The following is an 18,490-nucleotide window of genomic DNA, read 5'->3' as shown; positions in this document are numbered from 1 at the left end:
GGCTTGGAGAGACTTACATGAATTAATGCTAAGTGAAATAAGCAGAACCAGGAGGTCACTGTACATGATAACAAGATTATATGATGATCAATTCTAATGGACATGGTTCTCTTCAACAATGAGATGATTCAAACCAAGTTCCAATTATTCAGAAATGAAGAGAATCAGCTACACTCAGAAAGAGAACTGAAATGAGTGGGAAATGAGTGTGAACCACAACATAACATTTCCAGTCTTTCTGTTATTGTTTGCTTACATTTTTGTTTTCCTTCTCAGATTTTTTTCTTTCTAGATCCAATTTTTCTTGTATAGCAAGATAAGTGTATAAATAGGTACACATATATTGGATTTAACATATATTTTAACATATTTAACATGTATTAGACTATCTGCCATCTAGGGGAGGGGGTGGGGGGGAAGGAGGGGAAAAGTTAGAAGTTTTTGCAAGGGTCAATGTTGAAAAATTACCCATGCATATGTTTTGTAAATAAAAAGCTATAATAATGAAAAAAAGAAAAAAGAAAAAAGGCACAACAATTTGTAAAAGGGATGTGTCCCAAAATAGAAGGGAGAAAAGAAGGCCTGCCAAGGCCAGGGGCACTCACAGGGGCTTAAAACCGTCCAGTCATTGAAAATGTACCACCTTAAAAGACCTATTGACAATAGCAAATGAATACAATCAGTTCCCTTTCAAAAAGCCCTTACTATTGGCAAACTTTGGATCCGGTAACTGTGATTAAGATAGGACCACTTGTGGCTTTCAGTTTTTGAAGGATACCACTACTGACCACATTCCTGGGAATGGAAGGAATTGTAAACAGTGAGCAAATCTGCCTTTGTCCATTTACAAGCATCCTCATTTGTCATATCAACATGGAAATTTATGAAAGAAAGTTCCATTCCATTAAAGCAATGTTTTTAGTGGGTCAGGTAATTTTCTTGGTGAAATCAACAACGCTATCACTCATAAAACATTCTAAGCCAGTTTAATCACAACCTCCCACTTAAGGAAGATGGTCAGTTATATGGAATTTCAAAGGAGACTCACTTTTCTACTCTTTGCCTCCCATAAGTGAGGAGAGAAGGGAATGTGATTAAAAGCCTAGCCTACTCAGTAGGGATTTTAGTCATCATCTCTTTTAAATCCTAGCCTTCAGGAAGTATCTACACATAACCCACTCAAATGGGAAGGGGGATGTTGGGAAAGAAAGAGAAACAGTTAACTTATTCTGAGATTCTCTATCCCAGGGAATTTTGGCTTCTCTTTTGATAGCTAATTCTAAATAATTTCTGGGAATTTTGTTTTTATCTCTAATCTAAATTTCTACTATTACAGTCCAAGACCAACTATAGATATGGCTTTCTCTCTCTCTCTCTCTCTCTCTCTCTCTCTCTCCCTCCCTCCGTTATTCTCTCTTTCATATATATATATATATATTTTATTTTATTTTTTTTTTGGCTGAGGCAATTGGGGTTAAGTGATTTGCCCAGGGTCACACAGCTAGGAAGTGTTAAGTGTCTGAGTCCAGATTTGAACTCAGGTTCTCCTGATTGTTACCTAACTGCCCATGCTTTGTCTATATTGAAATTTGTTATTTTTGGTCAGCTTAGCTATGACAAATGTGAAGATTGAAGACTCTAGGGTTGTCTGTTTCCTTAGCCCGATGTCTTAATGAATCTCAGCTTTATTAATCTCCAAAAAAACTATTATCAATACTCCATATGTTTCCTGAACCACAGAGGAGCTGAAATTCAAATTATTGATGAACAAAGGTATACCCTTAGTATAATACTATATTCTAAAAGCTTTGTTTAAAATTTTTTTCTATTGAGTTTTATTACCATTTAAGAATTTGCATTATCAACAACCACTGACATTCTAAGTTGATTTAACATCTTACATGCATCCTCTTTTCTATATCCATAGAATAAAATAACATGCTCAGACTACTGTGGGTGAATATACCAGATCTAAGACTTTCTGTACTCAAATACTAACAGTGAATTCTACAGCTGTTTCTGAAATATATCTTAGGTTAAGATATGAAATATTCTTCTGGGATCATAAGTCCCAATGAGATTAGTTTTCTCTTTGACACCTTCTTGGAACAAGGTAGCATAATTCTTGCCTTTTCTAAGATGACTGCTCTTCCTCTCACCCTTACACTAATATAATTAAGGACTTGAATTACAAAAGAAAAATAATAAAAGAGTAGCCTTGGTGTTTGTCTCTTTCCTACACTAAGAAACAAATGCAAAAATGTAACTATGGCACGTACATAGAGTTCTACATGTAACATTCACTGGCATATCATGTGAAGAGAGGAGAAAAAGATAACCTTGAGGGTTAGGTACAAAGCTAGCGATGGATGGTATCCCTTGGGGAGAGACCGGCCCATGATATCAATTACAGGGAGGTCTGAAAGGAGGTTATCACCTAGAAATAAAAACAGCTCTCTCACAAGCAAGAACCACGAAGACAGGAATAGTGTGTTGGGACCACTGTAACTCTGGGGTAGAGATCATTCCTTAGAACAAACAAAAACCCATCACATCAAGAGAATCCATTCAGAGGACTGTATGAAAACTGTTAAAATGCTGAAGATGTAGTTAGTTAATTTAACTTTGTGGAACTGAAAGGGGGTATTTTGTGTGTGTGTATCTGAAAGACAGAGAGGAAAAGGGGGAAGAGAGAGAAACACACACACAGACACACACAGAGAGAGAGAGAGAGAGAGAGAGGGAGAGGGGAAGAGAAGGTCCTAGTGACAATCAGATGCCCAGCCCTCCCCTCATTCAACTACTACTGCTATATCTCAAAGAGTAATACAAATGGATAGATGCATTACTACTTAAATAACTCCAGTGGTCTGATCAAACTAGAGCCAGGTGACACACCACTTCAAATCAGAATTTTAGGTTAAATTTACTTTGTTTCAGGATGTCCATAATAATGTGTTTGCAATTCCAAGATAGGGAGATTTTTTAATTACTAAGAGGAATTAACTCAGTCATCACAGCTCAAGCCTATGACCTGTTACATCGGGAAAGCAACTCTTAGTGACTTAATCTCAACAGTGAAAGTCTCGGCTCTGATAGCCTGTCTGGAAATATCAACATGTGGGGAGTGCCCTCTAGATTTCTCTCCCTTTGAAATGCAAATTCTGTCACAGTATCCTAATTTTTCTGTAAATAATTCAGAGATTGCGCCAACTCATGGTCACAAGAGAAGCTCCAAGTTTCTAGTATTACTTGTTAGGTAGAGATCTACAAAGTACCTGTTGACAATACGAATTTGCTCCTTGGTTCAAATTTACTTACACTAAGTACATGTCAGCTAGTTTTTTTTCCCCTTAAAATGCCCTAAACTAAACCCTTTGGCAAAAGGTTCTGCCTGACATCTGCCATTGTTAAGTGCTACTAGCAATCAGATGCCTCCTTGGGTGGCTAACCTAAAAGTGCCACTTTTAATCAAGTTAATCATTTTAATTAGAAAAAATATTTTTTGACTTTTAATTTTCACTCTCAATGATACCTGGACAGAGTAAATTTTCAGGCACAACTGAATGTTTTTTTATTGGCCCTGGCCTTTAAAAACTCCCTCTCCTCTGGTTTAACATTATTTTTTAGAAGGCAGAAAGTGGTGTATATCTGACAAAAAAGTGGTTGGCTAATGACATTTCAAATTAAAAGGCATCCTTCTCTTAAAAATGGCTAAATTTTAGGTAACCTGGAGAGAGATATGAAACAGGAGTTATTTTCCTTGTTTGTTGTTTGAATCATTTGTATTTACTTTGCTGAAATCAGACGTTTGAGGTAGGATTTTGCTCTTCATTTTCCATTTCTGTTTGATGAAATAGATTTTGGAGGATGATTGTGTTTATAACATTATTTAAAAAAAAAGTCTTTCAATTATTGTTCTTAGCAGCGTAAATTCAGGGATATGGCTGATGAGCTCCATGGGCAACAGAAATAGGCATAAGTAGTCACCAACTCTTTCATACATTTATGGCTGACCCCTTTCAAGTGAAAGGGAATCTCACAACTGGAAAATCTTAGTTCCAAGGGCACCTCTTGCCTGTGAAAAGGGCAGGGCTCTGAGCTGCCCTACTGTCCACTCACCCACAGCTTAGGCAGCCGTGGGCAGCACTGCGGTTCCCCACACATATTCAGTGCCTCTTTCTCGTGTCAGCCACATCTGGGTCAGGGTGGAGCAGTTCCATGCCGTGATGCTTTTGCTTCTTGGCCTCTCTGTCCACCCTGCCAACTGAAGGTGTCAACTGATACTGGCAGGGACTAGGCCTCTTTAATATTGATTTGAGCTGTGAGGTGATAAGGCAGACCATCCTTAAACCCCAACCAAGACATAGGTTATATTGCTAGGTAGGATCGTTTGTCACAGAAATATTAAATACATTCTAAATGAATATCTCTAGGACAAAAACTCCACTGGTTTCATACTGTGGGTCAGTCAGGGATTTAAGTTTTTACAATATACTTAAGTCTATGAGAGGCAGGAAGAGAGATTCCCTTAATTGACCTTCTCTTCCTACCTTCCACCTCACCCAGGATTTTCTGTGTAGGTTGATCTAGGCTATGAATGGGAAGATACTACATAGGATATAGTTTACTCACCTGAGTAAAAGGCTTTAGTTAAGTCTCAAAGCAGGATGCTAGAAAATCCCATTTGACACACCAAAGTAAGGTACAACATGAATTTGACATTTGATAGTTTTTTATAGGTGAGTATACATTATGTAGGTAAATAAAGAGAAAGGACAGAATAGAACTGCAAGAGATTAGGCAAGTCCTGAGATGCTCAAGGTCTGAGCTCTACAAAGGACCCTGGGAGAGCAGACTTTGCAATGAGACAACTGAGAAAATAGGCATGTTTTCAAGCTATTATTACAGAATTGGGTTCTCAGAAAGAGCTCTTCTTCAGCAGGTTCTTAGCCTTCAAAAAAAAAATATGACAGTTATACCTTTATAGAAAGCTCTGAGCAGTTGTTCTTATTTCTCCGCATTTCATTATGTATAAAGGGGAAAGAAAAAACAACATGACTGACTGTTAAAACTTCTACTGATTATACACAGAGAAGAAAATATTTACCACCTCTGTGTTCAGGATTATTTCAAAAAATAATAGTCCTGTGAAGACATCTAAGTTTTGTCATATCAACTAAGTGGCACAGTGGATGAGCACTTAACATGGAGTCAGGAAGAAAGGAAGCAGAGAAGCGTCATGCAATCCTCACAACAACCTTGGAGGTAGGTATTACTTTTACTCCCATTTTACAGATAAAAAAACTGTGGCAAACAGAAGTTGTTACCTGTCCAGGGCTACATGAACTGAGTGTCTGAGGCTGATCTGAACTTGGATCTTCCTGTGCTCTAGCCACTGAGTCACTTGGCTAACTATGAATCTAAGTACTAAGTGTGTACTTGGAAAAGTCACTCCATCTCTCTTAGCTTCAGTTTCCTCCTCAGTAAAATGAAGATAATAATATTATTTCCCTCCTAGCTACTGTGAAAATCAAATGAGCTAATATATGCAAAGTGCGCAAAAACCCTGAAGCACCACACTCGTTCAGGCTATTATTATCATGTCCCTTAGGATCTTAAAAGGAAGTGAACCATTTTGCCCTATATGGTCTTTAATTCTAGATAAATACAGGTACATGTCATGCCTCATCAGCTGATTCTACAGAAACAAATAACATATAACCAGGCACCACATACAGAAACACAGACACACACACATATAGAAACATTTTTTTTTAATTCTCTGGGACAAAAGCTTGACTTGCTTAAGAGATAAACACTTGAAAGACTGTTTAAAAAAAACCAAATATTTTCAAAACCAAGGTACTTAAGAACAGAGAACTTAATCTATAACCTCAAAGGCAAATTAAGCTTTGGACTCAAATAACATACACTCTACTTTAAAATATATGCCTGGAGAAAGATGAAAAAAAGGAGAAGAGAGGAAGATGGAATCCTGTCCAATATCCTTCTAGCTTCCGCTGGAAGAAGTTATCTTAATACATAGGTCTTTGTGATTTCTCCCCAACACCAGAAATGGGCAAGCTTGTGTGACTGAGTCTATTGAGTTACAGCAGCACAGGTTACTATTCTTTGTACTGCAGAAACACTTAAAGTCCCTGGGAAACCAAAGTCCCTTTGGTTACTTGAACTGCTACCTATGACAGGAAGCAGTCATATAGATGCCATTTCTGGAGACAAGACAGAATATCTCAACTTCACTCTTGCCACTAATCTTCTATTTGGGGTAAAGAGGATCTCCAGATTAGTCTCAAATTCCAATTAAGGGCTGTAACCACTGGCTCTGGGACATCTGCCTCCTGTGCGTTCAGTTGGGCCCTACAGTTTCTAAACTACCTCAAAAGGATACAGGAAGGTTATTTTCACAGTGAGATAAAACACACCAAGCCCACCTGTTTTTTATCTTGTCAGAATCCACAATGACACGTGATAGAAAGGGAGCCACAAGCCAAACCAGAAGCAGAGGAACAGGATTCTTCCCTACCCTAATTGCTGCAGGCACAATGTTTCTAGGATAGAGCTGCCCTTGAGCCTGGGATTTGGGCTCTGCTCAACCCTGGCTGAAGCTTCTGACCAGGTGAGCGCATCATCTGGCTCGAACCTGCCCTGGCACAGCCGGTTTTTCCCTACAAGGAGCAGTTCTGGTACCGGTGCATGAAATCCCCAGCCAACAAGTGCCCATTTCCTTCCTCCTCATGGCATATCTGCCAGTGCTAGCCCTTGGTCTCTAAATTCTCTCCACTGTTTTTGTTTTTTGCCTTCTGAGGGGACATTTCTTCTTTCAAAATTTCCACTTAACTAAATAGGGCTTATAGATTTCTGCTAACCTGTTGAAGCTGAGGTTTTTAGTGTTTTTGCAGAAAAACAAACACATGCCCAACTCTTATATCAGACTGTGACACAGATGTTCCACAGATGGAGACATCAGAAAATAAAAGTAAGAAAACCAATAGCCCAGCAAAACAAATGGCTATAATATGTTTTCTTTTTGCCAAGATTTGGCATTTTCTGATTCAAATCAGTCTCATTAAGTTGAGACATATAAAGTATTATTTTCAATGTTAACTTTTCTTGTAACTGCACCTCAATATGTTTAAGGAGCTTTTAGCTTTAGCTGGGACTTGGAGGTTTACTGAATAGGCTCCTAATAACAAAGGTGGCATTCATTGTGAAGCTCAAGCCTCAGTGCTAATAACTTCATACCACTGCCTAGAACTGTCTACATATGGCAACTGAATACGTAAGTATTTGTGATAACTGATCTCTGAAATGCACATTTTACTACCTACTAAGAGTTTTATAAAAAAGAAACAGGAACATAGGCTCAGGAAGGAGAGCTCTGCAGGTGATGAGCATAAGAACAGAACAATGAATCATATGATCAGGTGAATTTTTCCAAGTTGATATGCACTTTGGCAATTAAAAAAAAAGTCCTATCAGAGATGAATGGTTCAAATTGAATATCATTCAAAAAAGTGTCAGACTTGGCAGAGATAGACCAAAATGAGCTCAATAAGAGAATATCTGGTCAAAAGGGTTGTAGAGGGTTGACTTCCTTAAAATTATCTGCTTTGGAATTCAGGTACTGACTTCAGGGAAAATCTGATGCTCAGTCTAAACTCTGATTTTAAATGACAAGCAAACTTACCCCCTTAGGAGCAGGTCAGAAGGCAGCAGAATCTCAACAGGAAAAACCTCTTTCAAAGGAACTACTTGGGAATCAATCTTTCAGAACTCTGACAGAGAGGTTATCTAACTAGAGATAAGTAGGTTACTGAGATAAGCCTAAACATTGAGAATAAAGATCCTTACATGTCTCTCCATGGTCAACAGACAAAACCCCTTGATTCCTAAAGTGAGTTTACATTATTCAGCAAGTAGGATGATATCATTCAAGCAATAATTTCAAAGAAAAAGCATTTTTTCTCTGCAAAGGGAAGCAGATGAATGGCAGAGTTTGGATGGCTTAGATATATTAAAAAGAGGTCCAATTTGAGACAAAAATTCAAGTTAGAACCACAGGAAAGATTTCTGTTTACTTGCTTCCTGAAAACTGGCAGGAATGTGTTTTCCTCCTTTCATCTGGTTTTGAGAATACGGCAAAAAGACTTCCGTCATTTTCCAAGGCAAATGTATTAGCTATCCTCCAGTTAGAAATCATTCCTTTCTTTTAAACCAACTAGGACAAAACAGTCCACTCTTTGATTATTTGCTTTGTAGCATGCTTTAAATACTGAGCTACCTTGGTTCCACTGCCCAAAATGTACTCTGGTTATACAAGTCAATTCCAATATAAATGTAAACCAAATCTAAGTGCGAAAGTATCACTGCAACCAAAAACTCCCATTAGTCATCCCCAAACCAGGTATAAATCATTTATATTGCCTTTTATTTTGCCTTATCTATGATCTATTAATAAAGATAACTAAAAATCTATCTGGGGACCAATCAAATCTTCTGCCAACTTAAGATATAGGAATAACCTTCTCAATAAGACTGGATGACTATTTTCAAACTCCAAGTCACAACTATTTTATCTTGAAAGAGGCAGAATCCACAGTGACCATTTTACTCTTAATAGCTAGTATTCCAAAGAAAACTCTAAGACTGAACAGCTGCTGAATAACTTCTATGGTTTGGCCAGCAAGCCTCCCATCCTGGATCTCTTTGGTTTCACCACATTTCTACTATAGCAAATGGGAGTAAGTCACCTGTTTCATTCCTTCTTACTTTCCTCTTGTTCTGTTGAGTTAGTTTATTATACAGCAGACGGAATGATTTCATTACAAGATGAGGGAGTTTTGTATATTCAAAAGGGGGAGGGAGTAAAGAATGGATAGAATCCTTGAATTTTTGCTTGATTAGCAGCTGACAGAGGAAGGCATAATTGTAAGACAGGACTGGGGAAGACTGAAGACCTAAAAGACTATGACTTCTCGATTAGATTAGGGCTTCTTAAACTTTTTCCACTCACAACCTCTTTTTGTTAGAGAAATTTTTATGTGACCCTGAGTATGTAGAAATATAAAATAGATATACAAATCAAATGTTTATTGAAAATAAACCACAATTTCATGATCCCCCCACATTCAATTATCAGACTCCACATGGTGTTACAACTCATAGTTTTGAGAAGCTGGGAATTAGATGAGCCATTTACTATTATTCACAGTGTATCCTAAATGTATTTCCCTTAGTATGCGCTCAATCAACATTCTTTTAACTTTCAGCTGCTATGGGAATGCAAAATTATTTTATCATTAGCCAATGCTAAACATAATTAAGAATGTAAATTTTTTTCAAGAAAACTGAAATAATGCATTATGAAGCCAAATTTCTAAAACTTTTGGGCTGTGTGGTACTGTTCCTGTTTCTTAGTATGGGTGATCAAGTGATGACTATGTTGTCATTTTCTGAAAAACCTCTGAGGATGTTATTTTGGGGAAGTAGAAGCAGATGGAAGGAAAGGGTGAATAAAGAAAAATCTGAAATTTATCATCAAAATGGGGAAGCCCAGAGATGTCCAGCATCAGCAGTCTGTAGTAGAAAGAGCATTGATCTAAGAAGACTGGAGACCTAGATTTAATTCTACTAGAGACATACTTAATTAATTCTATATAGTCACATAGTAAGAATTTGAACATCTCCCATGACAACACTTATACCTATCTCACAGGACCATTGTGAGAAAAGTGTTTTTTAAAACTTAATATAGAAATAGGACCTACTAGTACTGTTTGGAATTTTCAAAGATGCAGTGTTAATGATTAAATTTCTTTCTCTCCTGAGCTATAGAAACAACAAACTTCTTGCACTAAGTTCCTGCCTGAGCCACTACTCTGTAGACCCACTTTAACAAAGGGATAGAAGATAGATTCTGCATGTGACTAACTCCAAACCAATGAGTGAATGAATACTCTCCTAACAATGGCCTCCACTTAAGTAAACCTTTCTCATCTACAGGAGACCTGAGCCATACTATCTGGGAATGGCTGGTGTGTTGCATCTTTTACCTTTTGGTATTGTGTATTGTGGTCCCTCCCAAGACAATTCTAACTCCAGGAGTGGTGCGATTCAAATTATAAACTGTCAGCGCCTCTTCGTAAGTGGTCCCTCCAATTATAAATATGATAATGTCTTGAGGCCTGTCGTAAAGAAAGGAGAGTTAGTACTTTGGAATAATAAAGAAAAGGCCAGAATCTGATATCATGTGTACACAGTTTGAATATTTTGGTTGGGAAAAAGTAAGAGGGTAGAGGTGGGGGTAGGGACATGACCAAAAATAGTACAGAATGAAAGGTTTCAAGGAAGTTTTATTTATCTAAATTGGCAGGAAACAGAATCTTGGAGATGCCAAATAATCATTTATTCCGTATTTATGAGTGGATATCCTATAATCCCCATACAGTGAGTTTCAAAATAGCATACTAATGGTTGCAGGGGCAAAATGAAGAAATAATCTTTTATATTCAAGAAGCTCCAGAGTGCTTTATCATATTATGGAATCAGCTTCCAATGTAAAAATAATTTATTCTTCTGCTAAACTTGTCCTTTCATGTAAAAGCACTTGAGCAATATTTAGTAGAATATGGAGCCAGCGGCCTCTATCCAAAACTTAGGAAGCGCTAGTTATGAGGCACTTGGTCTTCCCTATTAGACAGAAGCATTTATTTTGTGCATGTAGCAACCTCAATTTTCTCCAAAAACCTTTATACCCAAAACCTTTGCAAAATCAAGAATATCTAATGCATGTGGCATGGTTTTTCGACTTGTCCATAACTCATCTATTGAGATGTTTTATTGATTTTTCCACTTTTATCAAAGTGACTCCATATAAAATCATCCTGCGTCTCCTATCATCTCTTAATGCAAAAAGGAAAAAAAATGGTATGAATGACAAAATCACTAAGGTCTTCTTTATTTTGCCTCTCATAGGATTACTTAAGCTACTGCATGGAATCACTGAAATCAAGAGTGTTTGTGTCAAATCACAGACTGCATATTAATCAAGATTATACCCATGAATCAAGTGGAAACATTTACTGCTGCATTTATGCTGTAGAGCACCATTTTTAATCAAAGCATGTAACTCTCAAAAAGCCAAAGCTATGTCCCTTCTGTTATTGCCTTGAAAACACTTCAAAAAAGTCAGTGGGGCATTCTGCATGAAGCATTCACCTTCTGTTATGAAACTCTAAGGGAATAAAAGCAATTGATGATAGTTATAAACACCAATTTAAGTGGCTACTGCATTGTAGGGGAACCCATGAAAAAAATCCTCTCAGATAGAGCTTATTTACTGTTACAATCTTAAGATCACTTCATAAGATCAAAACGAGATCTCCTTCATGCAACATAGGCAAACTGGGACAAAAGTTCTGAGCATTTATATCCTATTTAAGCAATGTAACTTATTTTCATACAATACAAATATTTGCATTTTCATACATCACAAAAATGTTACATATTCGGCAATTATTTTAAAGTAGTCAATCTTTTTCTTGTTAGTAGTAACTATTCCTTTAGTCTTTATATTTTTTCCCCTGGCATGTTCAATGCATGATCAAGTATCCACAATCTGTGCCTTCTAAAGTCCAGGCCTTTGATCTGGAGGAAAGGACCATCTGGGGGGATGGGTCTACAACAGCTTTGGGACTTCTGACTAAATCCCTGGAATTGCACATAGCTTGCCTTTGAGACTAAACAATGAAAAAAGAAGGCTGGACTTTGCAAGAAAACAGCTGCAAGGCTGAAATAGCAAGCTGTCTTCACCTCCACAGGCACAGAGAACAGGGGGTATGTTTCAGCACATTTTAGTTTACCAAAGAAGGGCGTACCTTGATGTTCTTCCAAGAAGAAAAGATGGCTCTGCATTTTTAACACCTCCAGCCCACATATTTCACCATTTAAATTCTGCCTGAGTTTCACCTCTGGAGATCCAGCATCTTAAGGTGAGTAGCAGGAATTTGGTTTTGCACAGAGGCCTAATCACACAAAATGGCTGTGATGGGCACAACTAATAACTCTTCATTGAGCAAGACAATGCTGACCCTATCATTACATAGTTTTCCTCTGGCTGCTAAAAGACTACCCTTATCAAAGTTGGAGAACTGACTCTCAGTCCTGACGCCACTGGATTCTCGGTAGGTTACTTCCTTCCAAAAACTAATTTTTTGTTCTGTGGTTAGGTTGTAATATTAATAGCTGATGCTGCTTGTTCTGAGACTTCTTAAAGTAACAGATACTCTTCTGCTGTCACAATCCAAGTCAGATAGGCAAATGCAAGTAAGAAGTAATTTTTAACAAATATAAGTAAAGTTTCCCAAAGCGGTAGTGACATGTTTAGTCCTGCCTTTTGATTTGCATAATCTATTGCCTAGTTACCAAACTGAAAGCAAAAAAATCTTTATTAAAGAAAAAAGTTTAGTAATATATTTGCCCAAAATAGAACCACTAAATTAAAGATTGAGATTAAATCATGAGCTAAGGAGGACCTCATCAAGAGCCCAACCATTCTGCACACATAGTCACACAAATCCCCCAAACTGTCTTTTCTTGAATTACCCATATAGCATATAATGTTTTATAAACATATGTGCTTACGTAATTGGCCACCAAAGGGATAAAATTATTCTTTAACTCCTACTGCACAAGATCAGGCCTTTGTCCATAAGAAAACTTGAGATGTTTGTTCAGAGAATTTGGGAAAGTCAGAATGCAATTATCCATTTTGGAACAGAGCCAATAATCCCAGGCTAAACTCTTCTGCTCATGAGTACTTCTCTCCACATTCCCCTTCCCCCCACAAAAAGAATCTTCCACATTACAAATGGCCTTGTTCTCAAAACTGACTTGAAAGATGGCATTATGAGCAGAACAGTTTCTCTTAGCTGGGGTGAGATATTACTGTAATACCAACTTGGTACTTTGAGCTCCAGGGAAGAGAAGCTCTTTAGAAATACAGAGAAAAGCATTATTATTTTCCATGCATCATTAATACTTCCTGCAGAATCTGGACTTCTTCCTTCCAGTCCTCCCTTTCATAATGAGCAAAGACTCTTCTCACTCAGAGTAGTTCCACTGTAAAGCAGTATGGCTTCAGGACTATGTTTTTTTCCTAAGTACTGAATTTAGAGTTACTTAGGGGCTGAATTATTCTGTGGATTATGCAATATATTCTTGTTTCCTCTTCTCCCACTGATTGGGCCATTACTCATTAGCATTTCCCCTAGAAAAAGGGAAGAGGCTGTCTTCAATTTCTCTAGGAATGTTACTGGGAGGGAGATGAATAATCAATAATTGGATTTAATTAGAAATGCCTTCGAGTCATAAAAAAATCTTAAAATTGTTTATTCTGTCCATGAAATTTATTCTGCCTAGCAAGATCACTGGCTTGGGGTAACAATCAGAATTGTTCATCAAAAAGGACATGTTTTGGTTCTGAGGGTCATATACATGGAGTATGACAACATGAATGGACCTGAGGACAGTCAACCAGTAGTAAAGTTTAGAAGGCAAAAATATATATAGGGGTAGTTTAGTTTATAGATACCATTTTTTAAAAAATTGCCTATCAAGATATTGAGAATCAGTGGCACTTTTTAGGACACAGAACATACTACATTATTAGAAAATGAAGTTCCTTAGTAAAAATTTTCCAATGCTACACTATTTATAGTGAGTAAATTACCCAGGTTATTACAAGGAGAAAGGAAGGTTGATTCTGGTCCCTGAACAGCTTAGTGACCACTCCCCATCAGAAGATAAACAGCTTTGCTTCATGATTTTGATCTACTTTGTTCAAAAAAATGGGCAGAGCCTCCAGGAAACTTGATGTTGGTTCTCCATAGCTTAATTCTGACCATTACCTGCTCCTGGGGTATACTTTTCTCTTACTGCAGAGAAAGTTTTTATGGAAGTAATGCCTAAGCACAAGAAGAAATGAACAGAAGTAGATTCTTAATGCAATCAGAGCATAAAATACCATAGCATAGTAATTTTAGGATGTCAGAGCATTTTTGTTGAGTTGCATTTACTTGAAAATGAAGAGAATGCTTGGGATGGTAAACTGTGGGTGTTAGTTACATAAATGTAAGCAAAAGCACAGATACAAGGGCAGTGACAGGGAGCGACTAGGTTCCCTGTGTGCCTAACAAACATGATGCTGTCAGATTTTGCTACAGAGATATTAACCAATGTTTTCCTGAGCCTCCCACATCTTACCCAAGTGAAATGGAGGAAGAATATAAAGTAACAACAATGATAATAATAACATTCCCTTCCTTCCACCCCACTCATCCCACAGCCTTGATAATTCCCTTTTTTCTTCCTTTCCCCTAATGATTTTAAAAATGAAAGAAGATACTATCTGTGCTGATGACGCCAATGGTAAAATGTACAGTAAATCTTCTGGTGTGATGGTCAAAACCAAGGAGGGTATACAAGTTCACTCCTTTATGGACATCTCCCCGTTCTCAGTAATTCACCATGGCAACTGGAAGCATTAATTAATGCAGAAAGCAAACATCTGAAAACAGCAGTCAGAACACACAAAAGGACTGAATTGCCAATAGAAGCGCAGAGACACCCTGAAAACACAGGTGGTTTTGCATCCAACTGTTTAAAAAAAACAACAACAACAAACTTTCACCTCCAATTCTTCTAGAAATCAATACTACCAAATATGGAAAACATAAGCAGACAACCAAGTGTTAATGAAAAGTACCATTTTTATGAGTTTTGTGGAAATACCACTTTTAAAGATAGTCATGCGTTGCAAGCCTAAGCACTTAACTGAAGTCGACAAAAGCTGCTACAAGCAAAAAAAGACTGAGCCTTTCAAGAGACCCCAAATAAATGGTTCCACTAAGACATTATTGAACCACTGAAAAAAAGGGAGAAAGTGGTCTTTTTGAACTGCCTCTCTCCCTCCCCAATGTACACTCATGCAGTTCCCTTTTTTCACTAACCTCTCAAAGTTCTTGTTTCTCTCAAGGACGAATAGCTAGTTTCAGAGCAAGAACACAAACTAACAAAAAGGATTTAATGGAAATCAACCTTGTAGGACGAGTAAAATTATTTAAGCAGCAGCTACCTCAAAACCCAATTTGTGGATATGGCAATACTGTGATCTAATTCAATAGCTGAAGGCTTAAAAACTTTACACCAAAGAAAAAAGTGCTGTAAAAAGAGACAAGGCCAATAGGAAAGGGTCAGCACTCAGAAAACTTATTGAGTTTCCTTACTTTTTAAAAAGCTTCTATCCTAAATGTGCCCCACTATATTCCCTAGTCCCCAGCCTGACCTCTGAGGCATTAAAGGTGAATTCTGTTCTAGGGGTGGGTGAAAATCTTTCTTCCTTTCATCCACCTGAGATCCTTTACAGTTAAGGGTCTATCGGATAATTAAGGGGGAAAGCAACACAAAAGAAAATCAGGCATCAGAGCTCCAGATGGTCTGGAAATATGATAATATTTATAGAAATATGGATATGGGAAATTCTTAATCTTCTTTTTCTAAAGGCTCATCAAACTGTTGTAGTAGAAGCTTAAAGTGTCTCCTAAAATATGGGAGATGAGCCAATGGAGCGAGGGTTCAGCTGTGAGGGCTTTCTCTCTACCTGATTGGGTTTGGTTTTTTCTAGGCAATGCTATTTAAGTGATATATAGTGTCTGTGTGGCAGTAAAAAATAAAGAAACACCAGTTAGAAAATTCTCAATATGTAACTAATTTTTTGTTACTGATTTTATTCTTGCTATATTTTATCAAAACTAAGAAAATTCTATCAATGATGAGGTACTAAAAACACATACAGGAAGGGCTAGAATATTTTTTTCTTTTTCTTCATGAAAGCTCACATTTTAATACTTTCTTAGGATTCCAAATTGATTTCATCCCGGCCACTCTATGAGGTAGACAGTATAACCATTATTATTACTAGATTACAGGTGATGATGATATTATGAAATTGGTACAGGACCCAGTATACAGTGTCAGATGCTGACCTTGACTGACCTTGTTAACTGACCTGCCCCCAATCAAAGCTAGCCAGAGAACCCAGTTTTTCTGATTTCAGGTTCAGTAGACTCACTACTAAACACATTAGTCAGTCACCTGATTCCCTCCCCTCCTCTGCACTCTCATTGAGCATGGGCCACATCAAGCTGGGGCTCTATAGAAAGTTGATAACTGTGATGGGCCTGGAGTCTTAGAAAATTGTCTCTGGAGTCACGAGACCAGAGTGTGAACCTCAGCTTCTACTACTTACTCCCCGTGAAGCCTTGAGCAGGGCACAATCTGAACCTCAATTCCTTCAATTCCAAGATTCTCTTTCCAAAAGATAGAAGAGAGAATACAGTGGACTAAGGACAAAACTGGACCCAACTTCTGCCAGGCACTTCCTGGCTATGTAACTGTGGGCAAGCTGCTTCAGCTCTCTGAGGTCATGACCTAAGTGGTATTTACCATTCTGGACTTTTTCGAGGAGCTAATGAGGTAAGCTCATCAAGTGCTTGATAAACCTGAAAGTGCTCCATCTCATCAAAAATGATTATTACTATTAGAGATTGAGCCTTTGGCAAAGAGCACAAACCCTGCTTCTGCCATACAAATTGTGTGGCAAAATGACAACCTGGCTAAGTCTTAATTTCTTCACATATGAAACAGAGCAATTAATACTTGCTCTCCACATTCATACTATTATCGATTAGATAATACATATGAAAACAGGTTGTAAATGGTAAGCCTATAAAAACCCAAGTTATTACAGTAATTCTAAAAATCAGCAAAACACAAATCTCTCATCCCGACCCCCCAAGGTAAGCTTAAAGGAGTTCTTGTTGTGCATTTTCATTCCAAATGACTTTGTATATGTTCTGTAGTTTTAAGAGTCCTTCTTTGACTTTTAGTATCACAAAAGCCTGCAAATTAGAGCCAAGCAAAATTTTTATTTGACTATGATGTATTCATTTTATCAAACTATTAAGAACTCAACTGGCCAAAAAACCCAACAGTACCCCTAAAAGAGCACAAGTTGCAGGTTTCGGGTCACTGGTTCCATAGGAGTGTGTGGGTTTAATTTCTGAGCTTATATTTCACAAGGAATAAAAAATAATACCAGATTATGAAGGCCCTCTGCAGACATCCTGCTGTAAAGTGGTTAATGGATATATATTCAGGTGAGTGGTAGAACACAGCAGCAAGAATTGCTGAAATGGTACCACTTCAAACTTGTTAGAAATTAATCCCAAAAAATCAGAGAAGTTGATTAATATAAACAAATCACATACAAAATTTCTTATGTGACCCACATTTTCTTATTTTGATGTAAATAGTCTTACTGATGTCCCATAATTTTTCTTATGTAAGTCACAGTTCATTGTAAAATAAACTTTTTACTCCTATTCGATTAACTGCAATGCCCCATAGTACATCTAAGAATAATGAATGGAACGAAAGATGAACTTTCTAGTATGTTTCTCAGACTATCCAGAAAATGGGTAACTAGGTTTGGAGGGACTTCATTCTTCCCACTCAGCTGACATTTCTGAACTTTGACTCTCAGGTCTCTCACACATTTCATGTGAATGACTCTATGTTCTGAATTTAATTGCGAACATTCTGCTAGCAAGCCCTGGATTTAGAAAAGGTCATTTCCATCTTTCATGAAAATTGCAAGATTTTGAAAGAGGGAAGAATAAGCTCTATGGAAAAAAGGAAAGAATTCTTCCAAAGAAGATTCATCTATACTTATCACAATACTTTTAGGAAGTTAATGATGTTTGTAAAGTCTTGTTTTTTAAGAGTTCTGAATTACAACTATTAGCTAAAATAGTTACTCAGGTTCCATGTAAATTTCCCAAAACAGATTACATTATATACAATAATCTGGATTTCTAATATGCTACACATATGATCTTAATTTAGAATACTGGCACATATTTGGCATATATTTAGGTACTACATATGTACATGCTTTATAATTCAGGCTGATTTAAGTTGTATTGGACGAATTTTTGTTTTTGGCAAAAGCACTTGATCATCGTTAGATAAGAAGGATCATTTCAACCAACTGCTTCCTTTGGCCAGTCCCCATGACAAAAACTATCCATGGACTGTGTAATTTAGCAACTGTGACTTCATTAAGTAGGGCTCTCAGCTTGCATGCTGGCCACATTTGGCAAAGTCCAGTCACAACCAAAAATAGCAACAACCTGCTTTGGATCATAATCAAGTAATGAATTTATTTTTGGCATTTATGCTACAAGCCCCAGATGCCATGGGCTTGAGCTTGAAGAGTACAAGAAGATTTGTCAGAATCTAATGAGCAAATATGACACTGTCTGGTGGGCTTGCAGGAATATCTGAAGATGATTTCAAAAAACAGGTGTGTTTGAGGACCAGACAAATGTTTCATTACAACTATATC

The 18,490-nt window shown here is 37.4% G+C and overlaps 1 protein-coding gene across 3 annotated transcripts in view; it reads right to left on the bottom strand.

Moving 5' to 3' along the window:
• The window catches only part of VPS45 (vacuolar protein sorting 45 homolog), a 74,542-nt gene that overhangs the window by 14,141 nt on the left and 41,911 nt on the right, over positions 1–18,490 (bottom strand). For all 3 annotated transcript variants that reach the window (XR_001121100.3, XM_003769905.4, XM_031967445.1), the window contains one exon: positions 10,077–10,208. Coding sequence is in view for 2 of the 3 variants with exons in the window: in XM_003769905.4 (XP_003769953.1) it covers positions 10,077–10,208 (132 nt within the window). In the remaining variant the exon portion in view is untranslated. The remainder of the gene's footprint in view (positions 1–10,076; positions 10,209–18,490) is intronic.

The sequence above is a fragment of the Sarcophilus harrisii genome, chromosome 4 (genome assembly GCF_902635505.1).
Source record: "Sarcophilus harrisii chromosome 4, mSarHar1.11, whole genome shotgun sequence".
Lineage (NCBI taxonomy): Eukaryota > Metazoa > Chordata > Mammalia > Dasyuromorphia > Dasyuridae > Sarcophilus > Sarcophilus harrisii.
The sequence above is the reverse complement of the archived record's forward strand: the minus strand, read 5'-3'. Positions and strand labels throughout refer to the sequence as shown.